General features: G+C 27.9%; 1 protein-coding gene across 1 annotated transcript in view; it reads right to left on the bottom strand.

Moving 5' to 3' along the window:
- Positions 1-19,679, bottom strand: part of LOC107443251 (alkylglycerol monooxygenase) — a 51,234-nt gene that overhangs the window by 19,966 nt on the left and 11,589 nt on the right. Inside the window, 3 exon segments of the mRNA XM_071178626.1 lie at positions 2,949-3,052; positions 5,518-5,669; positions 8,237-8,364. Of these exon segments, the coding sequence (XP_071034727.1) occupies positions 2,949-3,052; positions 5,518-5,669; positions 8,237-8,364 (384 nt within the window).

Below are 19,679 nucleotides of genomic sequence, written 5' to 3'. Positions count from 1 at the left end.
AAATTATCGGTAATTAATTTTAAAGAATTAAAAAAAAAGGAAATATAGAAAAAAGGAAATAATTATAAATGAAGAGACTTGGTATGTTAATGATGCATTTTGAGTCTAATATTTTTTTATAAATTTGATAATTTTTATTATATCTATGAGCCGTTTAAAAATTAGATTCAGAATTATCCATAAAATGAGTCGCAAACAATTGCCTACCTTTTTTTGTGAAATATTAACAATTATTTGTTATTTTCCTAGTATGTTTTCCTAGTAGTCAAACGGATGTCACATGTGAATAATCTTTGTAAATATGCTTCATTTAAAAAAATATTATATTATTTTCCAACTTGAAATACTGTTTAAATTTTTACCACATAGGATTTCTTTTTAAATTTTTGATGATTTTTTAATATAGAAGACCCCTTACCCCCCAAAAAAATTGCGTTTTATTCTTTCACTCTTTCCTAGTATATCAAAAATTTTCACATACAACCTTTTTTAAACGTTTTATAGTTTTAGAAGCCAATATTATTTTATATTTCAGTGGGAAATGCAGAGCATTTTGCTACTTACAAAGATTTTTTTTTAAACTTTCGATGTTTTTGAGGATTTTGGTTAAAATGCGCATTTTACACACTCACATTTTTCTAGACATCTAATATGCCAAAAAGATACCAACAAACTAAAAAAGTCGAAAGCCGTTTTTCTGGGAGTCAGTTCTATCCAAAACACTTTTCCTCGTTTATCATATTTTAATTAATTTGTATAATTCTATAAATGCATAATTTAATTTGTTTTACCATTGAACGTACCACAGACTATCTAAAGACAACTTTTTTTTTAAATTATTGCTAAAATAAACAAGTATTTACATAAATAAATAAATACATACATTAACCTTTAGCGATCTCACCTTTCAGACTATTAAATAAAGAAATCCCCCATTCAAAAAACATGATTTTTGTGCTTTGTATTTCATAAAATTTATCATAGTGAGTAAAATATTGATTTAAAGTTATTTTCTCAAAATTGTAAGTTTTTTGGAAGTTACAGCAACTAAGTACACTGGTGGACAAAATTAAGAGATGGAAAGCATTTTCGCACATGCAAGATACCCGCACACCGCTCCATGTGTTTGACAATGGTTCCGTGAATGCCCAGAGGTCCTAAAGCCCTATGTGCGTCTTTTCAGGGGCGCTGTTGGCCCTGAGTTCATTTTTATGTGTTGATGCGTTAGCGGAGTAAGCACGGTAGCCAGTGAAAGTGTTAACTCACATAAAGAGCCTTGAAGATTTAAACATTTCTTTATTTCATACAGTACCATCTCGATACAGCGTACAACTGAAGATATTAACTATAAATACAGCTTAACAAAAATTTAATACATCACCGGAAACAACAACACTGTGAAGTGACATAGTGAAGAGGCAAGACAAGAAACATGCTTACAACAATGCATGCCTTACATACAGATTCCATAATGATATTAACGGATGATGTCACTTACGTTATCTGAAAAGAAAATATCTATTGCCGACACACGACCGAAACTTAATTCTGTCAATTTAATGTTTTCAGAAGAGTAACAAACCACTCCAACATTATGGACGACAATGCGTGACCACATAGGGCTCTCATGGTTGATGAGTATCTGAAAAGCGAGGATATTCAACGAATGGATTGGCCAGCCAAATCCCCTGACCTGAATCCTATTGAACATGCTTGGGATGCTCTTGGGAGAGCTATTGAGACGCGCCAACCTCCCCCAGAACCATTCTGGAGTTAAAAATTGCTCTGGTGGAAGAATGGGAGTATCTTCCGCAAGCCCTCCTTAACTCCCTTATTAACAGCATGCATACTCGTTGTGCATGCTGTCTGTCTGTCAGGGGTGACCATACACCATACTAGAGGCAACACACACTGTACAAGTCTCACTTTTATTGTCATCTCTTATCCTTAAGTTCAGACTATATTGGATTTATTNTACAGTGAAAAGTTTTCGGAACTTCAGTGTTCAAAAAAGTATACAAAAGCTAGACGTTAAGAACGTATCCAATGAGCGAGCATCGGATTGCGTAGCAATCCGAAATGAACTGCGACAGCAGTTCCGGAGGTAGGCGAGCGCCAGCGAGCAGGGGGCGAAGCCTCCTAGTATTCAGTATTTTTTGAGATATTTGGGAAAATGTCTTCCATCTCTTAATTTTGTCCACCAGTGTACATACATAACATGCATGAAATGCACCATATAACATTATTTGAAAATTCGTTCTTCAGGAAATAAAAATGTTCAACCTCCTATCAATTAGTCATCAAGCAGACGATTTCTATTTTTTTATAAGATTCCAGATAATGGAATTCTCTGTAATTGTGTGTAGTAATTTATTTTTCTTCAAGTAATTTTTGAATTTTCAAAAATAATAGGATTCATGCATTTTCATAAAAACCAAAAGTTGTCAGAATAATTTCCACTACATCCCATTCTGGCTACGTAAAACTTTAAATTTATTATACATTTTATCATAAATTTTATTAACTTATTATACATTTTATTTCACACGCTATAAAATAGTTTGTTTCGGATTAATTTAATAAATTTACGATTTTTTTTGTCACATTTTAGTAAGATTATATAGTATAGTGATTATATAGTGTGTGAATAATATATTAACAATTTAAAAAAGGGGAGTTTTTTAGGAGCTAGCGTGTTATGGCGTGGAAAATAGCGGAACAGCTTTTTTTTATGAAATTGCGTGAACCTATTTTATAAAATTACGTGAAGCCTATAATTATTGTGCAAAATCTATACAACTTACCCTAAATGCCCAATGTTCAAAAGAAACAAATAATTGCATATTTTCAGATTGAATTTGTTTTACTGAATGAAAATATTAAGTAGGACACAAAGGTTAAAATCACTCAATCAATAAAATAACTCACCCCTCTTTGTTCAGACTTACCCAGTGAATGGGAAGTAAGAAGATGTGGTTTCTCATGGGCGAAGTAAACATCATGTCCTCAGGTGTGTGATGCGTTTCATGTATGGCCCACAGAATATTAATCTCTATTGAAATATACAAGAAAGTTTGATTCTGTTTAAAGGTTCAATGGTTGGTTCAAAGGTTTAATGAAAATCAGATCATTGTTGAACCATAACATCGTGAAAATTTTTTGCAGCTTTAATAAAGTATTAAACTGAATTATGGTTTCCGTTAAAGTTTTACCATAGCATCAGGCAATGAAGTTTAAAATGGTTTAATTTACGAATTGAACACCGTGTTAAAGTTGCTAAAATTCAACATTATCCAAAATTTCACAAGTTGTATGTATTTTAATTTAATGCAATTATGAATGTGAAGAGCTATTGTTTGAGAAATAACAAAAGATATTGTTATTACAGCGAGGTTTTGAAATTAAGAGTATTGAGCAATACAACTTTTAGTTTAATAGATTATAAATTTAAATTTCATGATCCTATTGATATTGAGATTGAAGTTTCAGTATGTGAGGATTTTTCAAGCTGCTATGGCTCTGCTTCCTATTCGCTCCCCTCACCAAACTTCGTATTTATTTCTTATTCAACATAGCTTTTTCTTAAGTGTCAACAATATTTTACACAAAAACACATTATATTTTTTTTCAAAATATGCAGTTATTGTAGCTTTATGTAAGAATATTTTGCTTTTATGTTAATCGTAGGGAAATAGACGATTACCTAGTTTAGAAAAATAAACATCTGTACAGTAAAACCTGTTTTTGTACGGTGGATAGGGACTGCATAAAAGAAATCGTACAAAAAAAATATTCGAAAATTTTATAAATTCTTACATATAATAACAACTTTGTACGATATACAACCTAAAACTTTTTTTATGCGGTAGATGGGGACCGCATAAAAAATGTCGGACTCAGAAAATTCATCAATGATTCATGAAATAGATGTGAGAATGCTTTAAATTAAATTAAATAATTAAATTACACCTAAAGAAATTGTAAAAATATTTAATTCTTCATTGTACATATACATGGAGAAGTTTTCAAATTATACATTAAATAGTTTGCTGCTACTTGTCGTAATCCAAAACGCGCATCTTCTTGGAATGAATTAGTTGAAAATCGCGTTCGTCGCTTGAAGATAGGATTTCAATTGATTTGTTTTTTGGTACCATAAAGTCAGTGATCAGTTTTTGTGACGACGGTCGACTGGTCAATTAAACGTCACGATAGTGAGACATGCATGATCTCAGCTCTTTTTGGAATTTCAAGCGTCTTTCCCCATTGGTATCTATTTTAAGAAAATGCGTTTCCAATTTTTTCGAAATCTGGATCTCTGCATATATTTTATCTGCTGTAATAGATTCCGGTTCTTCCTGTCCATTTAAGGGAGTACTTATGATTAAGAAATAAAATAAAAATCGTAAAAACTACATACAAATAAAAACAAAAGTAATTAATTTATTTACCTTTAATCTCACTATAAAATAAATCCTTAATCACATAAATCGTGTATAAAACTCCGAATACGAAGCGTTTACAGTATTTGAGATACGCGCAGACGAGAATTTACAAAATAAAAATAACGGTTTAATTTTAAAATACTAAGTATTTTAACACAGCAGGCGATTTTTTACTGATTTACTTCAACTTGTTTAGCGCAGAATAAATTTTAAAAAGAAGAGAAAATGGAGTGGACGATAGTAAATGAACTAATGAAGGTAAATAAACAGAGCATCGCGAAGTCCAGATACATCGTTGTCAAGGAGAGCACGTAATCAGAGTTCGTCCACAACATGTATATGTACATTAATAGGAAACATTAAACTGGTGCTAGCGCCGCTAAGATTCATATACCGCATAAAAATAAATCGTACAAAAAAATCGCACAAAAATAAAATCGCATAAAAAAGGACCGCACAAAAACAGTTTCACTGTACTTGAACAATAGTTAACCAAAGTAAAATAGATTGCGGTATTCAATAAAAATAAATAAATTAAAAAGATTTTACTGGTCGACGAGACTTGTAACTGTTCAAATAGTGTATGGTTTTAATCGCCATTTATTAGGTTTTAACTTTTAAAATTTCTAATTTGAATGTTAAGATTTATAGCTGACAACATATAATCACTCTCTATGTATATTTCGTTTCGTTACTTTTGATAAGACATCTACTCGAGCGCAAACTTATAAAATAAAGAATTAAAGATCTCATAATGGAAAAATGAATTTTCTACAACAATGGACAACTTGTCAATATTTGAAGCCAAAAAAATTTCAAAAAATAATATAAAGCACTTAATAAGTAAATTTGTAACAACTTGCGAATAAATTGGAATTTCAAAATAAAATTTGTAGACACAGTTTAATTTTGTCCGTTCTGTTAAACTGCATGAAGGAAATTGAAAAAAAATTGAGACAAATAAGTTGTGCAAAATCTTCAAAATGTAACAATATATCCCTTCTAAAATAATAAAGTAATCTAATTTAGGTTAAAATTATTTATTATATAAAGAAGTTTCTAAGATACTTACGATGAATCATGCGATGCATCCAGTAATAACCGAAGTCCGTGGCAAACCAACAAAATACCCAAGTCCACGGAGATTCCCATGGTAGGTCTATTAATCTATAATTTTTGTAAATCCATGCATATACGATTACTTCAGCTCCCTTGAATGGAATTCTACAGAATATATATATATTAATAAATTATGTATTTATTTATTGTGATTATATAAATTATATTTATTTATACTCATTTATATTTATTATAAAGATATCGATATATCAAGTATTGTTATCTAGTATAAATATCGACTGCAAACTTTAATCAAACACTTTTGCGACTTGTATAAACTTTTTTTTAGACAGACAGAAAGTCATTTAATTTCCCTCTCTAAAGGTAAATCAGTTTTTTGTGAAAGACGAACTTTCATTCCGTCGAATTTCGAAATTTTCCGTCGAATTTCCGAACAGCGAATAAGCTGATTGAGCAAAGTACATGCATTAACTTTTTTTTCGCAATGAAATTTCCGCTACGAAAGCGTTTGAAATGTTGCAAAAAGCTTTTAAATATGGAACAATATTAAAAAGCGATACTGCCTTTATTGTTATTTTGAAGATGATATCTGAAACATCATTATTTGATTGGTTAAAAATGGTAGAATTTCAATGCACGAAAGAATTCAATACATGAAATAAAAGAAAAATGAACTCTTTTGTCGCACGAAAAATGTCCAATAAATAATCATTTTCACGGTAGTCTCAGATTTTGTAGTTTTAAACTATGGTTTCTAATACTACACTAATGCATTCTTTAAGTTTTTGAAGTGTTCTCGGCATCGACTAAAGATAAATACTTATAAATGGGCCTTTGATGTAAGGAACTCTGGCAGAGGTCAGGAGATTTTATAGCCATTGTGTAAATTACCTTCCACCCGCATGACTATGTCATTGTTTTATGAATCACTGCTACCAAAAACTCCTCAAAAATTTAAAGAACACATTGATGTAGCATTATGAAGCATCTGTCTTGTGAAAATATACAAACTGCGGAGAGTAAAATTGATTAATAAAAATTCGATGTTTGTCATCGAAAACATCTCACACATCAAGTATTTGTAATGAAAAAAAACTTTCTAAATTTTTTTTAAAAAATTTCTTGTGTTATTTATTGTAATACTTAAGAGTACTTCTTCGAAGTAGGGGTAAAACAAAAAGAAAGTAATCATTAAATCACTCGTTATAAATAGTACGAAATCATGCACCAAATTGAAAAGCTTCACAATTTAAAACACTAAAATAATTCCAATATTGCCGTATTATTATTTCATATGAATATTCATTAGATTAAGTAAAACACGTAGAAGTTAATCTATAAAAATATGAACTATTCTCATTATCATTTAGTACAAAAATTAGGCTATTGATTGCGGCTAACTCAAGATTATGAAAAAATATTTAACTCAAGTAAATTTCTTCATTAATTTTACTTTTTGGACATAAGTTAATTTTTCTACTTAAATTATCATTAAATTTAAAATATTTTGTCACATACAAACACGTTTCAAAAACGCAACTATTAACAAAATGAGCACGGGATTACAGATAACCTTAGGAATACTGATTTGGTGATGTAGCTCTCACAGGCCATCCGTGTAGCCTAGCAGATCTGTGAGCAGCTTACACGATATAACAAATTAATAATTGATAACTGTAAATCGTGCAATAAACTTCATATTTTTATTTTATTTTCCCCTTCCTTTTATTTTTTTTTTACAACTCTGTCGCTGGCCGGGGTGGTGGCTTCGGGAATAGATCGTTTACCTCCCAATGAGGAGATCCAGGTTCAAATTCCAGCTGCGGCTGGTTGATATAAACCCTGCTCCCGGCTCACACTTAGCATAGCGCTGACCAAAAAATATCCTTTGAGGTAGACGGATCATGGGTTAGTATCCTCTTGCCATAGTTCTAACCATAGGTGGTTTTCGTAAAACGCAAATGCTAGTTAGTTCCCCCAAATAGTTCTCCACCGAGGCTAGTTTGTATGAATACTTGATCCAGAAGTAATCTTGTCTTCTGGATTGGGTTCAAAATTACAAGGCCAAAGAGTTAAACATTGATAGTCGTAAACTCAGAATTGGGTCGGGTGTTCAACTTCAGTTATAAAAAATAAATAAAAAAATTCGAAGCTAGTTTTATTTACAATAATGCTTTATTTTAAACCGATGAGAGAAACTCCTTTTTCAAACGTCTCTCCTGAATTTCCGAATGATATTTCGGATCGGTTGCTTAAAAAGCCCTCTTCCACCCACTGTCAAGATCTTAGTTTTAACATTCCTGGATTTATAAGAGAGACTCACGCAGGAACGCACAATTATTTCATGATCTCACCTTGATCTGAGTTAAAATTAGACAAGTATTGGACACTATAAAATTAAAAATCATTTACATTATATTTGATTTGCAATAACGTAAATGTTAGTAGTAAAAAGAATATCAGTCGACATTAAAATATTTTTTAAGAATATTTCCCTTCAAAATGGACTGCATAATAGTTTTCCTTATTTATTTTTGGGTGATGCATTTGAGTTGGGATCAGATGGATGTTATTAATGATGTTCAAAATTGACATGTGTCATTGTTTTTACGGTCAGCGAACACGACTTCCTCTTATCCCCCTCCCCCCTGTTGTTCCTTCAAAATTCTCTAAGACTGAGTAACAAACAAGCAAACAAACGAAAGTCATACTTGGAGAGGTCCATAAGAAACCCATTAAAAACATTAGACATTGTATCGTTGACTCTGAAAACAGGCTTCTTTTGGCAAAAGCGAATGACTTGTTCGAGAAGGGTAGTTATCATAAAGAGCGGCACAACCTGAAAAGAAATAAAAAAAAGTTTCATAATATTGAAAAAAAATTAAGTAAATAAATAAAAAAAATTTAAATGAAAAATAGAAATAGACAGCATAAATAAAAATAAGTTTTAGACACATTTTTAAATTGTTATGAAGATATTCATCAATATCTGGGGAAAAAAAAATAAGGATTGCGTTTTTTCAATGAAAATAAAAAAATAAAACAATAATTTTGCAAGATAAATGATTTCAAAGCAATTTATTAGCTTTGAAGCACAAAGAAGGTTGTTTTGTGACAGAAAATTTACATGATAGACAATTTATATGATAGATAATAACAAGTGAGGCAGAAAAAGAACCCCAGTCTATTTGACTTGTATTAACTTAGTTATGTTTTCGCATTTCGATTTGTTTCATGCTGTTTTGTTTCCTTTATGTTATTGTGCTGAAGGATTACGTAATGGGAAAGTTTTCTTCCCATAACTTGTTTGCATTTTGATGTTTTTAAATTGCATTTGTATTTTGATGTTTTTGAATTGCATTTGCATTTTGATGCTTTTGATCTTTTCCAGCAATTGAAACTTCGTGGCTGACTCTAGATTTGCCTGAAATCACTTTTTCTCTATACTTTAAATTTTAAATTACTTATGAAGGTGAAAAAGAATTTGTCATGAAAAGTTTCTCCCGTAGTATAGCGTCCTCTGAAGGAGGTGATTTTTTTTTTAGCAATAATTGATAACTTATTTTTTAAAAAGGAATAATTTGACTTTTTTGAAAAATTTTATTAATAATTTCACTTTAATTATTAAAATAGTATTCACTGATTTATTTTTTGATAAAAAGAAGGTAATATAAGTAAGAAAAACCGCTTGTTTGCAGGTAAAAACACACTCTCCGATTGAAATATTTACACGATTACACAAAAAATTATTTGTACACTCTAAAAAATAACTGTAAATTTTACTGTAAAAAACCATAGTTTCTATAGAAAATCTTACTAAATATAAATACTGATATTTTCTGTTTTTTATTATTAGCCGCACGATCCCGTTTTTAATTAATTACCAGTTTTATTAATTTATTTATGTAATTATATTACAAAATATCTCGGTATATTTGGCGGTTTAAAGTTCTTTTTGATTAAACAATTTTCTTCTGCTTTTCACTCTAATCATAAAAACTGCCTAATCATAAAAAATCGGATAAAAACTGTCTATTCAAATTCTAGTTTTTGTCATGCAGTTTTGTTTACAGTAAGATCACTTTATTTTTTTTTCCTCTTTCAAATCATTATATGATAATTTTCTTCACTTGTTCTTACTTTTCAGAAATAATTTTACGGTTTTGAATATATTTTATAAATAAAATGGTAATTCGACTTTGTTATTGAATTGATAAGCTATCTGATTATTATCTGACTTTAGATATTATTGTCCGGTAAGTTAAATTGCCAGACATTTTTATAGGGGTGAACCAATATAGGGTTAAACATGCTTTGCATTTAAATATGATTTCAATAAGTCTTTTAAAGTTTAGACATTTTAAGTTTAGACATTTCTTCATAACCAAACAATGGAGCTGCCATAGTGCAGGGAACAGAGCGCAAATTTCTCAAGGAGGGGTCCCGGGTTCGAGTTCCGGCATTACTCCCGCCTTGCTCGACCACAATGCTGACGTACCTATTTTATAAAGTTTTTTTTGGGGTAAAAGTAGCAGTTTAGTTGTTAAAATAGTAATACTTATCTGCTTAAAAAACCGGCACCTGCTTTCTAATAACAGTATTTTTCTGTGAAATAAACGATTTCATACTAGCACACCAGCTGACAGTTTTTTTTTCTGTAAATATAACAGATTTTTTGACAGTGTCTGGTCAACTTAAAATGAAATACGAACAGTTATTAATCTGTGTTTATTCTATTGATTCTATTAAATAGCAATGTTAGGCTATCTAATCCCGCTCTTCCTTCCATGAGTCAATAATTTATGAACTTATTCCATTTGAATCGTTTACTAAAAGATAAATAATGCAAGGCAACCTTATTATAGAGACTTTTGAGCTACTGAAGTTAAAACAAAACCCAATTATATTATTAACATCCTTGAAACCTTGAAGCCACAATTACAAAACAGAATATTAGAAGCGGCATTGAGTGATTGAATATCAAGTTTAAAAACCTGTTGTGTTCTCTCCTGCTCGATATCATAAATGTATACTAAAATCTTTAGCTAGGTTAAAGTGCAAAGGTATCCAACCGTTAAGTAGGATTACTATAGTGATTCTTACTGTTTTACTCAAACACAAGAGTTATTATTTAAACACTTAATAGTAACTTCCTTGAGTGTTTATTTTTTGCCCTCTTTACGTTATAGGTAAAGCAGTTATTTACAAATTAGCATATAGATAAATAGACTTATCTTGTTCTTTGCCGATATGTTAACATTGATTTTAAATGCCCCAAGCCTTAAAACAATGGAAAGAATTGTTTAAAAGTTTAGTTTGCTTCTTGTGGTTAGGGTAAAAATAGTTTTTATTGATTTAAGGAGTTGATATATTTTGTGAAGCTCTTTTTTATTGAAGAATTATGAAAATTTATCACGGTGGTTAAATTTATAACAAACTGAATTTATAACAAAATTTAGCATAAAATAGAAGCTAAAGTTTTTTCTCTCTTCATATTTATGCATTTTTTTTACGAAATCGTTTTTAGAAATAAATGTTGAAATGGCCAAGTTAATTAAGGTTGTTTTTCTGAAAAACTACTTGATAAATTAAGAAAAAAGCTTGTTAGAATTTTCAACTCTTCAAGGAAGTTTTAAATTTGCTTTCTAAAATTGGAAAACTTCATTTTTGAAATTGAAAGTTTTTCATTTTAGATTTATAATGATTTTTTTTAAATATTCTATAGTTAGAATTAAATACATAAGAGCTAATGGAAAATTGGCCAACATTTGGGTAGTTTTTTTTTTTTTTTTGAAGAAGTACCAAAACAGTTTCTTGTTTGAGTTCTCAATTCTTTTAGACTATTCTTTTTTTTAAAAAAGTTTGGAATTTTAATTTCAAACTTAAATTTAGGAAATATTGTCAGGAAATGATTGTAGACATAAATGGAAAAAAAGCTGTGATTAAAATTTATAATATGCTAAAATCTAAATTATAATAAAAGCAGCAAAAGTAATTGTTGAAAAAAGGTGCTTGTAGATCCTTAAAAAAGGCGATTCGTTTGAAAACTCAGAAATGTAACACGAACGAAAGAGAAAAAACTTCCTTCTTTAATTTTAATTTTTATAAAATTGTTTTTTGAAAATCAATGAAATAATTTCTAAAAAAAGAAATCGTCTTCAAAGTTTGTCATATTTTATAGTCAATAATTAAATATATGACTCATCTTAAATATCACTTTTACTTTTTTCACAATTTGTTACTGAATTTAAGATGAAAAAGAGCTCGTTTCTATTGCCAAATTAGATAGTTCCTATAATTTAAGAGAAGTACAAGGAAGAAAATGAATAATGAACAAACAAAATAAACAAACTACTAATTGAAAATTAATAATTTAACTATGATTATTTTCTAAAGGAAATTGTAATAACTTAATTATGCTTGTTCTATTTTATTTACGTAATTGGGCCAAGAGACATAAAACTTATTTTATAGTAAATGTCACCTAACCGCACACGACGAGCGTCTTATTTGAAAATGTGAAGAAACAGCCGCAGTTAATAATAGCTATTTTTTATTATAAAAACCTACTTCATTTAATGCGGTATTTCTCTGCCTTGAAGCAAACAATTAAAATTTGTATGCCAGCTACTGAAAATATTCGAACACGTTACTAACCAATAGCGATTTTATATGGTTATTAGCTTGCTTCTCCATATAATTTATTTATAGAATGAATTATTTTATGATTGAAGAAATGAGAAAAATAGCCCATTTCTTCTTTGAACTCGGAGCATGTAATGATCGTAACCTTTAATCATTACATGGATTATAATAAATAGGTCTTGTAATTGCTTAATGTGCAACCTTCGATAGTTTCCACCTTTCTTAAAATAAACTTTTCTTCTTATTTCATTTTGAGATCGAAGCTGCTAAATTTTTAATATGATTTAGTAAATATTGCACTCTTGTTTAATATTAAATAAATTCAAAATTAAATATTAAAGAAATTTGATCATCATAAACCCTTTTTAGTTTTTATATATTTATAAAATTATTATGATTTATTGTTTATTGTTCTGGGATTTGTAGATAAACTTTGGTCCATAATTATTTATTTAATAATGGGAAACAGATATTTATATTTTATTTCAATAACATAAGATATTGGGTTAAAATTTTTCTTATTCAAATTGATGGAGCAAAACTTAAATTATTGATCTCAAAAAATATATTTTGAAGATTAAAATAATTGTAAAATGTTTATAAAAGTAAAATTATTAAGTTAGAAATAGCATTTATTAACAAAATTTTTACCTCTAAATATTTAAAGTTTCATAAGAAAACCAATGCTTAAATATCTTGCTTATTTATATTTTAATTATGAGAAGTTTAGGAATAAGAAGATTGTTATAATAATATCAAAAATGATAATGATAAAACTGTTATAAAAAATTACAAAACTACACTTCTCATATCAACCATAGTTAAAAATCATATATGTATTTTAAATATTTTTGTTCATTTAAATACGATTTATAAACTGTTTTTGAAGCGTCAATAGTTCTGCTTTAGTTGTGAAGAAGATAAATGCAAATGTTTGATGTTTCAATTATTAATTTTTGAAAAACATTTCTTTTCTAATGAGGTTACTGCTTTCCTGGAATTTTAATAAGAATAAACATGTTCGCCGAATGTTTTTAAAAGCAAATGCGAATTTAATTAACTTAAAAAAACTTGTGTCTCATTTAAGAAAAGCTTTCCAATTCGAAGTTCTTCAAATATTTAAAATTTTATAATAGAAAACCCTGTTAACAACCATGATTTATTCATCAATAATAGTTATTAATAAAATGGTCTATTTATTAAATTTAGTGAATCATTGACAATATCAATTAAAGGGTAGGAAGCATAAGGAACTTGAAATTTTGGTTGCAATTATTATTATTAATAACTTTTTTTAAAAACAATGTAATGATGAAAGATTTCCATAAAAGAATGAAAATATAAGAATGTATTTAAATGTATACAAACGTAAGAAAAGTTTTATCTTTGAATGCTTTTCTTTCTCTCACGTGATCATTTTTTACACAGGAATATCACATAAACTTTTACATAAATTTAAACATACTTAACATAAACTTTAAAATGCTAAATTTCAAACGCTAATAAAAAGCTTTTTAAAATTTGGAATATGTGTATTTTAGGTGTTTTTCTATAGTTTATTTAAAAAAATGTGCGAATTAAACGAAAAATGTGTATCTTTAAAATAAAAAATATTTTTAATGCTAATATTAAAAAATGCTGAAGGCAATTAAAGTTTAAATATTTTCCATTAGAAAAATTACGAACTGTTTATATTAAAGTAATAGGTTATTAATTGCATGAAACTAAAAACATCACTTTTTAAAGTTTTAAATATTTAAGCTTTTTTTAATGTCTCGTAGAAAATTTATGCACAATTTTTTATGGTACAACGGCACCAAAAAGCTGAAAAATTAAAAAAAAAATCATGCTTTTTCGTAAAATTTAAAAAAATGTCCCGGACCCTGTAAAACAATTAGTTAGAGGCAGACACAAATATTAAATATAATTACGTGAAATATCAAATTTAATAAAAACTTCTGAATAAATTCATATCAAAATTAATTTTTAATGATCAATGCATGTTAAAAAAAATATGGGGGAATCGTATAATAAATTCACTAGTTGATGCTCAACGAACTAGATACACGAGTTGTTATTTTCGCGTGTGAAACATTTCCTGTATATGTCGGAAGTACAATATGTTTCTTTGTATCATCGATTTCTCAGTTGATAATAGGTTATAACTCATAAAATTGTTATTTAGTGAAGGTGTAGGCACGGCTGAAACTATCGCTTGTTTTAGAAAGAAATTGTCGTGACTATATTCACGGTTACGGTTTGTGAGTCTTAAAATAATGGGCGATTTTTCACTTTTGTACCAATTAAACTGACTGTTATGACAGAGATGGATATCTGTAAATAAAAGTGTACTTTGGGTTCTTAAATGTTAATTGTTCTTCATCAAAGGAAAAAGAAATTATTTTGAAGTTTAAAAAAAGTCATGTTAATGAATATGGAGGATTGGTGATGAAAGAAACACAAGTAAATAATTTTTTTTGTCAAACGTAATAAAAATATGTACTTAACAAAGAGTTTTTAGGTTTTAAGTAGCATTTTACTTCTTAAAAATCTTTGTCTTTTATACTGAAAAACAAAATGAATTGGTAGTTTCTTCAATTTAGGAAAAAAATTAGTAGAAGTTTCACAAATAGGGGGAATTATGTATTTGCATTAGTAATGAAATAGCAGTATGATATAAATAAGAATATTGTTTTTAAGAAAAGAAAAAAAAAATTAGAAATTTTCAAACAAGACTTAAATACAATATATTATAGAATGCAATAACGACTATAAATTTCGATTTTTTTCTATCTAAAAAAGTCGTAATAACTAAAATTTTTTTATACATTCACTCCTGATTAATTACTTTATTTAATAGAATCAAGTGTAATAAATTTCAATTCTACTAAAACACGGTGTAACTTAACACCTTTTTAAAATAATTTGTACGGTTAAAGTTCGTAAGGATTTGTTGAAATCGTACTCATAAAGTCTGCTACAGTAAGTATATTATAATTATTTGTGTCAAATAATTCAATTATTTGACCATAATTATATCAGGCGTTACTGTATTTTGATTCATAAAAAATTTAACTTTATTTATGATTACCAAAACATAAATGTTTCATGTAGACCACTCTTGGAAAAATGATAGGACAGATCGTCTACGACCTCATTCTTCCATTTTATATTAGAATTGCATATAATAATGTTTTTGGTATTAGCAATTCGCTTTATTTTATTAGTTCATTGCCTCGAAATTCTATTATAAAAGAAAAACTGCATTTATTATACAGTTATAAATTAGTTTTTAACAAATTATAGCTCAGGCTTTTTTAAATTTCGATAACCAAATAACCGACCATTTATCCAAAGCTCACGAATTTAAATTTTAATTTTCTAAATTAATTTTTTCAATTTTAATTTTCAAAATTTATTATTTTCATTTAATTTTATAGATAAATTTTTTAAGTTTAACTTTAGAATTATTTCGTTAAATTTATAAATTAGTTATTAATTTAAATTTTAAGAATCTAAATGTAAATTTAATCTCTAAATTTGAATTTTCTGAAATGAATTCATTTGTATTTTAAGATATCTCAAATGTTTGGGAAATTAAAAACTTAAAAGTGAGAAATAATATTTAAAAATTGTCTCTTCTCAACGATTAAGAAGGATAAACACTTATAAAACTGCAGTTATTCCAATATCTTAGATTTTCTTGTTTTATTTTTCTTAAAGAAATCTAAATAATATTTATTTTATCATTAGCTGTCCCAAAAAAAGTCAAGCACGCAAAACATGCGTTATCTTGAAATAGGCCTAAAATACCCTTTTCTAGTTCTTTGGTCAGCTCTCAATCTTTTTTTCATTTCGCTAATGGTCATTATTCCGTCTATGACTTATACTTATTAAGAATTACAGTTATAAAATAGAAAAAAGTTAATTAGTTTTACAAAAGAATACATCTTACGATTTTGCATTAAAGCAAGATGAGTGGTAGATTACGAGCGATTTTACAACAAAATTGCTTCTAATTTGGATATTCCGCCTGATAACGTAACCTTTCAAATTTAAATTACCAAAAAAGTATCATTAAAGTTCGTTACTTCCTTTGGTGGAACAGATTACAATGACCGGAACACGAGTGAATGTTGTTCTTGTATTTCCTTTTTGATGGACTTTATACACATTGTTTTAAAAAAAATTTACATAAAATAATGAAATTACCGTGCTTTTATTCGCGTTGATGAATATGCAACATGCATATTCAAATGTTTAAAAAATGTTTAAATAAACTTCATTGTAAACAATTTTGTATCTTACACTTATTTTAACTATTTTTTTGCCTGTTTTGATATAATTCAGTGATTTATCTTATACTTCATACATCTAGTACATTATAGAATATATCAATTCAAATAAAGTATAATATTTAATAGATGAAAGTGGCTAAATCGAATCCCCATTAAATTATACCACCTCTAAATTCATTGTATCTCTACTGGATAAATTATAAACCTCTATTCACATGGAGATCCATGTAGATAAATCAGGACGCTGCGTACTTGCCTTAAGTTTTTATTCAAGTTAGTCGGTGCGACATGTTTTAAATGTAATTTTAGAGCATTAAGATATAATTAAACTACAGTAATGTACAGATTTCTTCACGTATCACATAATAAGTGGCTGAGAACTATTTCTGAAATAATTTTTACAGTTACCGAATTTCTCATCTCGGGAGTATAGGATGAAACTGCGACAATTGAGAATAATGTTTAATGGGATTGAACTATTCTGAACAAATGATTCAATTTCCTCATTTTCAAAATCCCCCCCCCAAAAAAAAAACGAAAAAAAGAAAGAAAAGAAAGTTGATTGTAGATCCTAAAAGGATTCAGTTTTAAAAAGCGGCACATATTAAAGTCACACTTGAACTTTGTAGCGTGTAACATCATCTTCCCTTAACATTTTATAAACCTCTAATTCTGTTGCTATACTTGTAACAGTTAAAAAATTAATAACTTATTTCTATAATGCTTTTAAGCAATTGTTTTAGGTTTCACATGGTATACTTATTTATTCATTTCCCAATATTTTTGAAGGTGGTATAATTTAGGGAGAAAGTGGTATGAATTAGGCAATTGGTTTTCTAAATTGTACCACTTGCAGACCTTGCTAAAACAATTAATTTTCAGTATTTACTGCACACATATCCTTACGAATAAATAATATAAGTGGTTGGATGACTGTATTTTATTATTGAAATATTTCAAATGTAGGGGAGAGTAGGGTAACACCGCCCAGTGGGTACCACAGCCCACAGTTAATTTCATATGTATAGAATATTTTTTCAAGTCAATGGGCCATCGGACATTAATTGTTACATTAAAAAAAGATTATTTTCAAAGTTTCAAGTATTTATGCAGCTGTTAACATGGTAAACAATAGTTTTGAAAATAAGTTGAATACAGTAGTCATGAAATTAAGAAAAATTGGTTGAATGTTTCGATTAAACTTCATTTTAATACAAAAAAAATAATTTTTTCTATACATACAGCATTAAAAGTAGTCTTAAGTTTAATTTGCACGAAGAAAGAAGTTTATATGTGAAAAATTGTTCGAGTAATTACAAAGTTACAAAAAAATTGGATTTCGGTTAGCCCCGCTCACATGAATGTCGGATTTCACGGCCCAATTTTATTTCGTCGATAAATGTATGGTTGCAAAGATTATTATTTTATTGCTTCAAATTTGAATGTTATATGCATTTTTAACAACAAATATATGTTTTAATATTATATGAAACATAAATTTATATATTTAAAAATGAAAAATTAAATATTTTTAAAATGTAATTGATATATCCAAATTAAATTTAATATCAAGAAATCATAAATATTATGATAAGCTATTTGCTTACTTATTTATTTTCACTTATTTGTGAACGAATCAATCTACAGAAGCATTTGAATGCAATCAAAATACAAAGTGAATTTGTAATTTTATAAGAAGTATTTTATATTAAGTTTATAAGAAGAGATCAACCAAATAAGTTTATATTGAAAAACAACTATTGTTATTAATTATTGTTACTTAAATTAAATTATTTTCGTTAAATATTTAATATAAATATATATTAATATTATAATATATTAATATACATTAATAATGATAAAAAGTATGACATTTGTTGTTATTAAATGATAGAATTCACTAAAAGTATATAAATATGTAATAAATAAAATAATTTTGTGATAAAAATGATAAATGAGGTTTATCTATTGTCAATACATTGGTCATTCTCATTTACACCTGAAAAAATAGCCAAAAAACACAATTTTTGTAACTGGGCGGGGCTACCCGACACATTTTGAAAAGAGCTGAAAAACATGTTTTTTTAAATTTCTATTTTTTTTAAGTTAAACTATTTCTTTTTTTGGTTTATTCTTTTTGCATTATTTAATTAGATGGTAAAACAATAGAAACATACAAAAATATTGATTGTTTCTCAATATTATACAGAAATATAAGCAATACTCCTTAAGTGGGCGGGGCTACCCGACTCTCCCCTATTTGTAATTGATTTGTGGCTGATAAAAATTTAAAGCAATTTAGGCAATTTTCCACTACATTATAAAATACAATAATTTATTTAACACATTATATCTTTTCATATAATAAAGTGATTTATCTAATATAGAAGTGATTAATCTAATTTAGAAGTGATTTATCTAATATATTATAGAATACAGCTATTTATTTAATACGGTATATTGCTGTGTAAGCTTTTATCTAAAAACTAGCAACCAAATCAATTCAAAGTTTTTAACAACAATCGGCAACAATAAAACAAAATATGTAGAAATTTAAACAATAAACTTGATCAAAAACTCCTGGGTTGATTGAACTCACAAAGTCTTATTTCTATTACATAATTTCTATTTTTTATCACTTATAAAACACATCACTATTATCATTTCAATCGGCCATACCCAGTTACGTATGGGTCATTATTAGTCCAGCAGCCGGCCTTGAATGATTGTTTCGAAATAAAAGGAAGAGAAAACGATTTCCAAAATAACTCTAAATCTCATCTTGTTGAAATTCAGGTCATGCTAAGAGGGAGAAAAAGAAACGTGACGATATTAGAAAAAATTCAATTAAATTAGCGGTAGCTGATAGAAGTGAAAGTTGTTTTATAGATCTTTTTCTCATTTTTTATCGTTTGAAATAAAGGTATTATGCAATAGGCTAATAAAAGCAGCAGTATATGCAATATGTCTTCAAATTACACGCTATGTTTTCTGGGATTTGTTTCTTATCTTGATGTAAATTTGAATAGAATGATGAATCGTAAGAAAAGATACTATTAAAACTCGAAAATAAAATACGATTATACAAGGGTTTTTAAGGATCAAGCAAAAATGTGTTAAAGTAGCTCCGAAATAAATAAATGAAAACCCTACGAATTTAAAATTGAAACAGCATTTACTTATTTTTGAGAAAAATGCTTAGTCTTGTAAG

The sequence above is a fragment of the Parasteatoda tepidariorum genome, chromosome 3 (assembly GCF_043381705.1).
Source record: "Parasteatoda tepidariorum isolate YZ-2023 chromosome 3, CAS_Ptep_4.0, whole genome shotgun sequence".
Lineage (NCBI taxonomy): Eukaryota > Metazoa > Arthropoda > Arachnida > Araneae > Theridiidae > Parasteatoda > Parasteatoda tepidariorum.
Note: the sequence above shows the minus strand (reverse complement) of the source record. Positions and strands in the feature narration are given on the sequence as shown.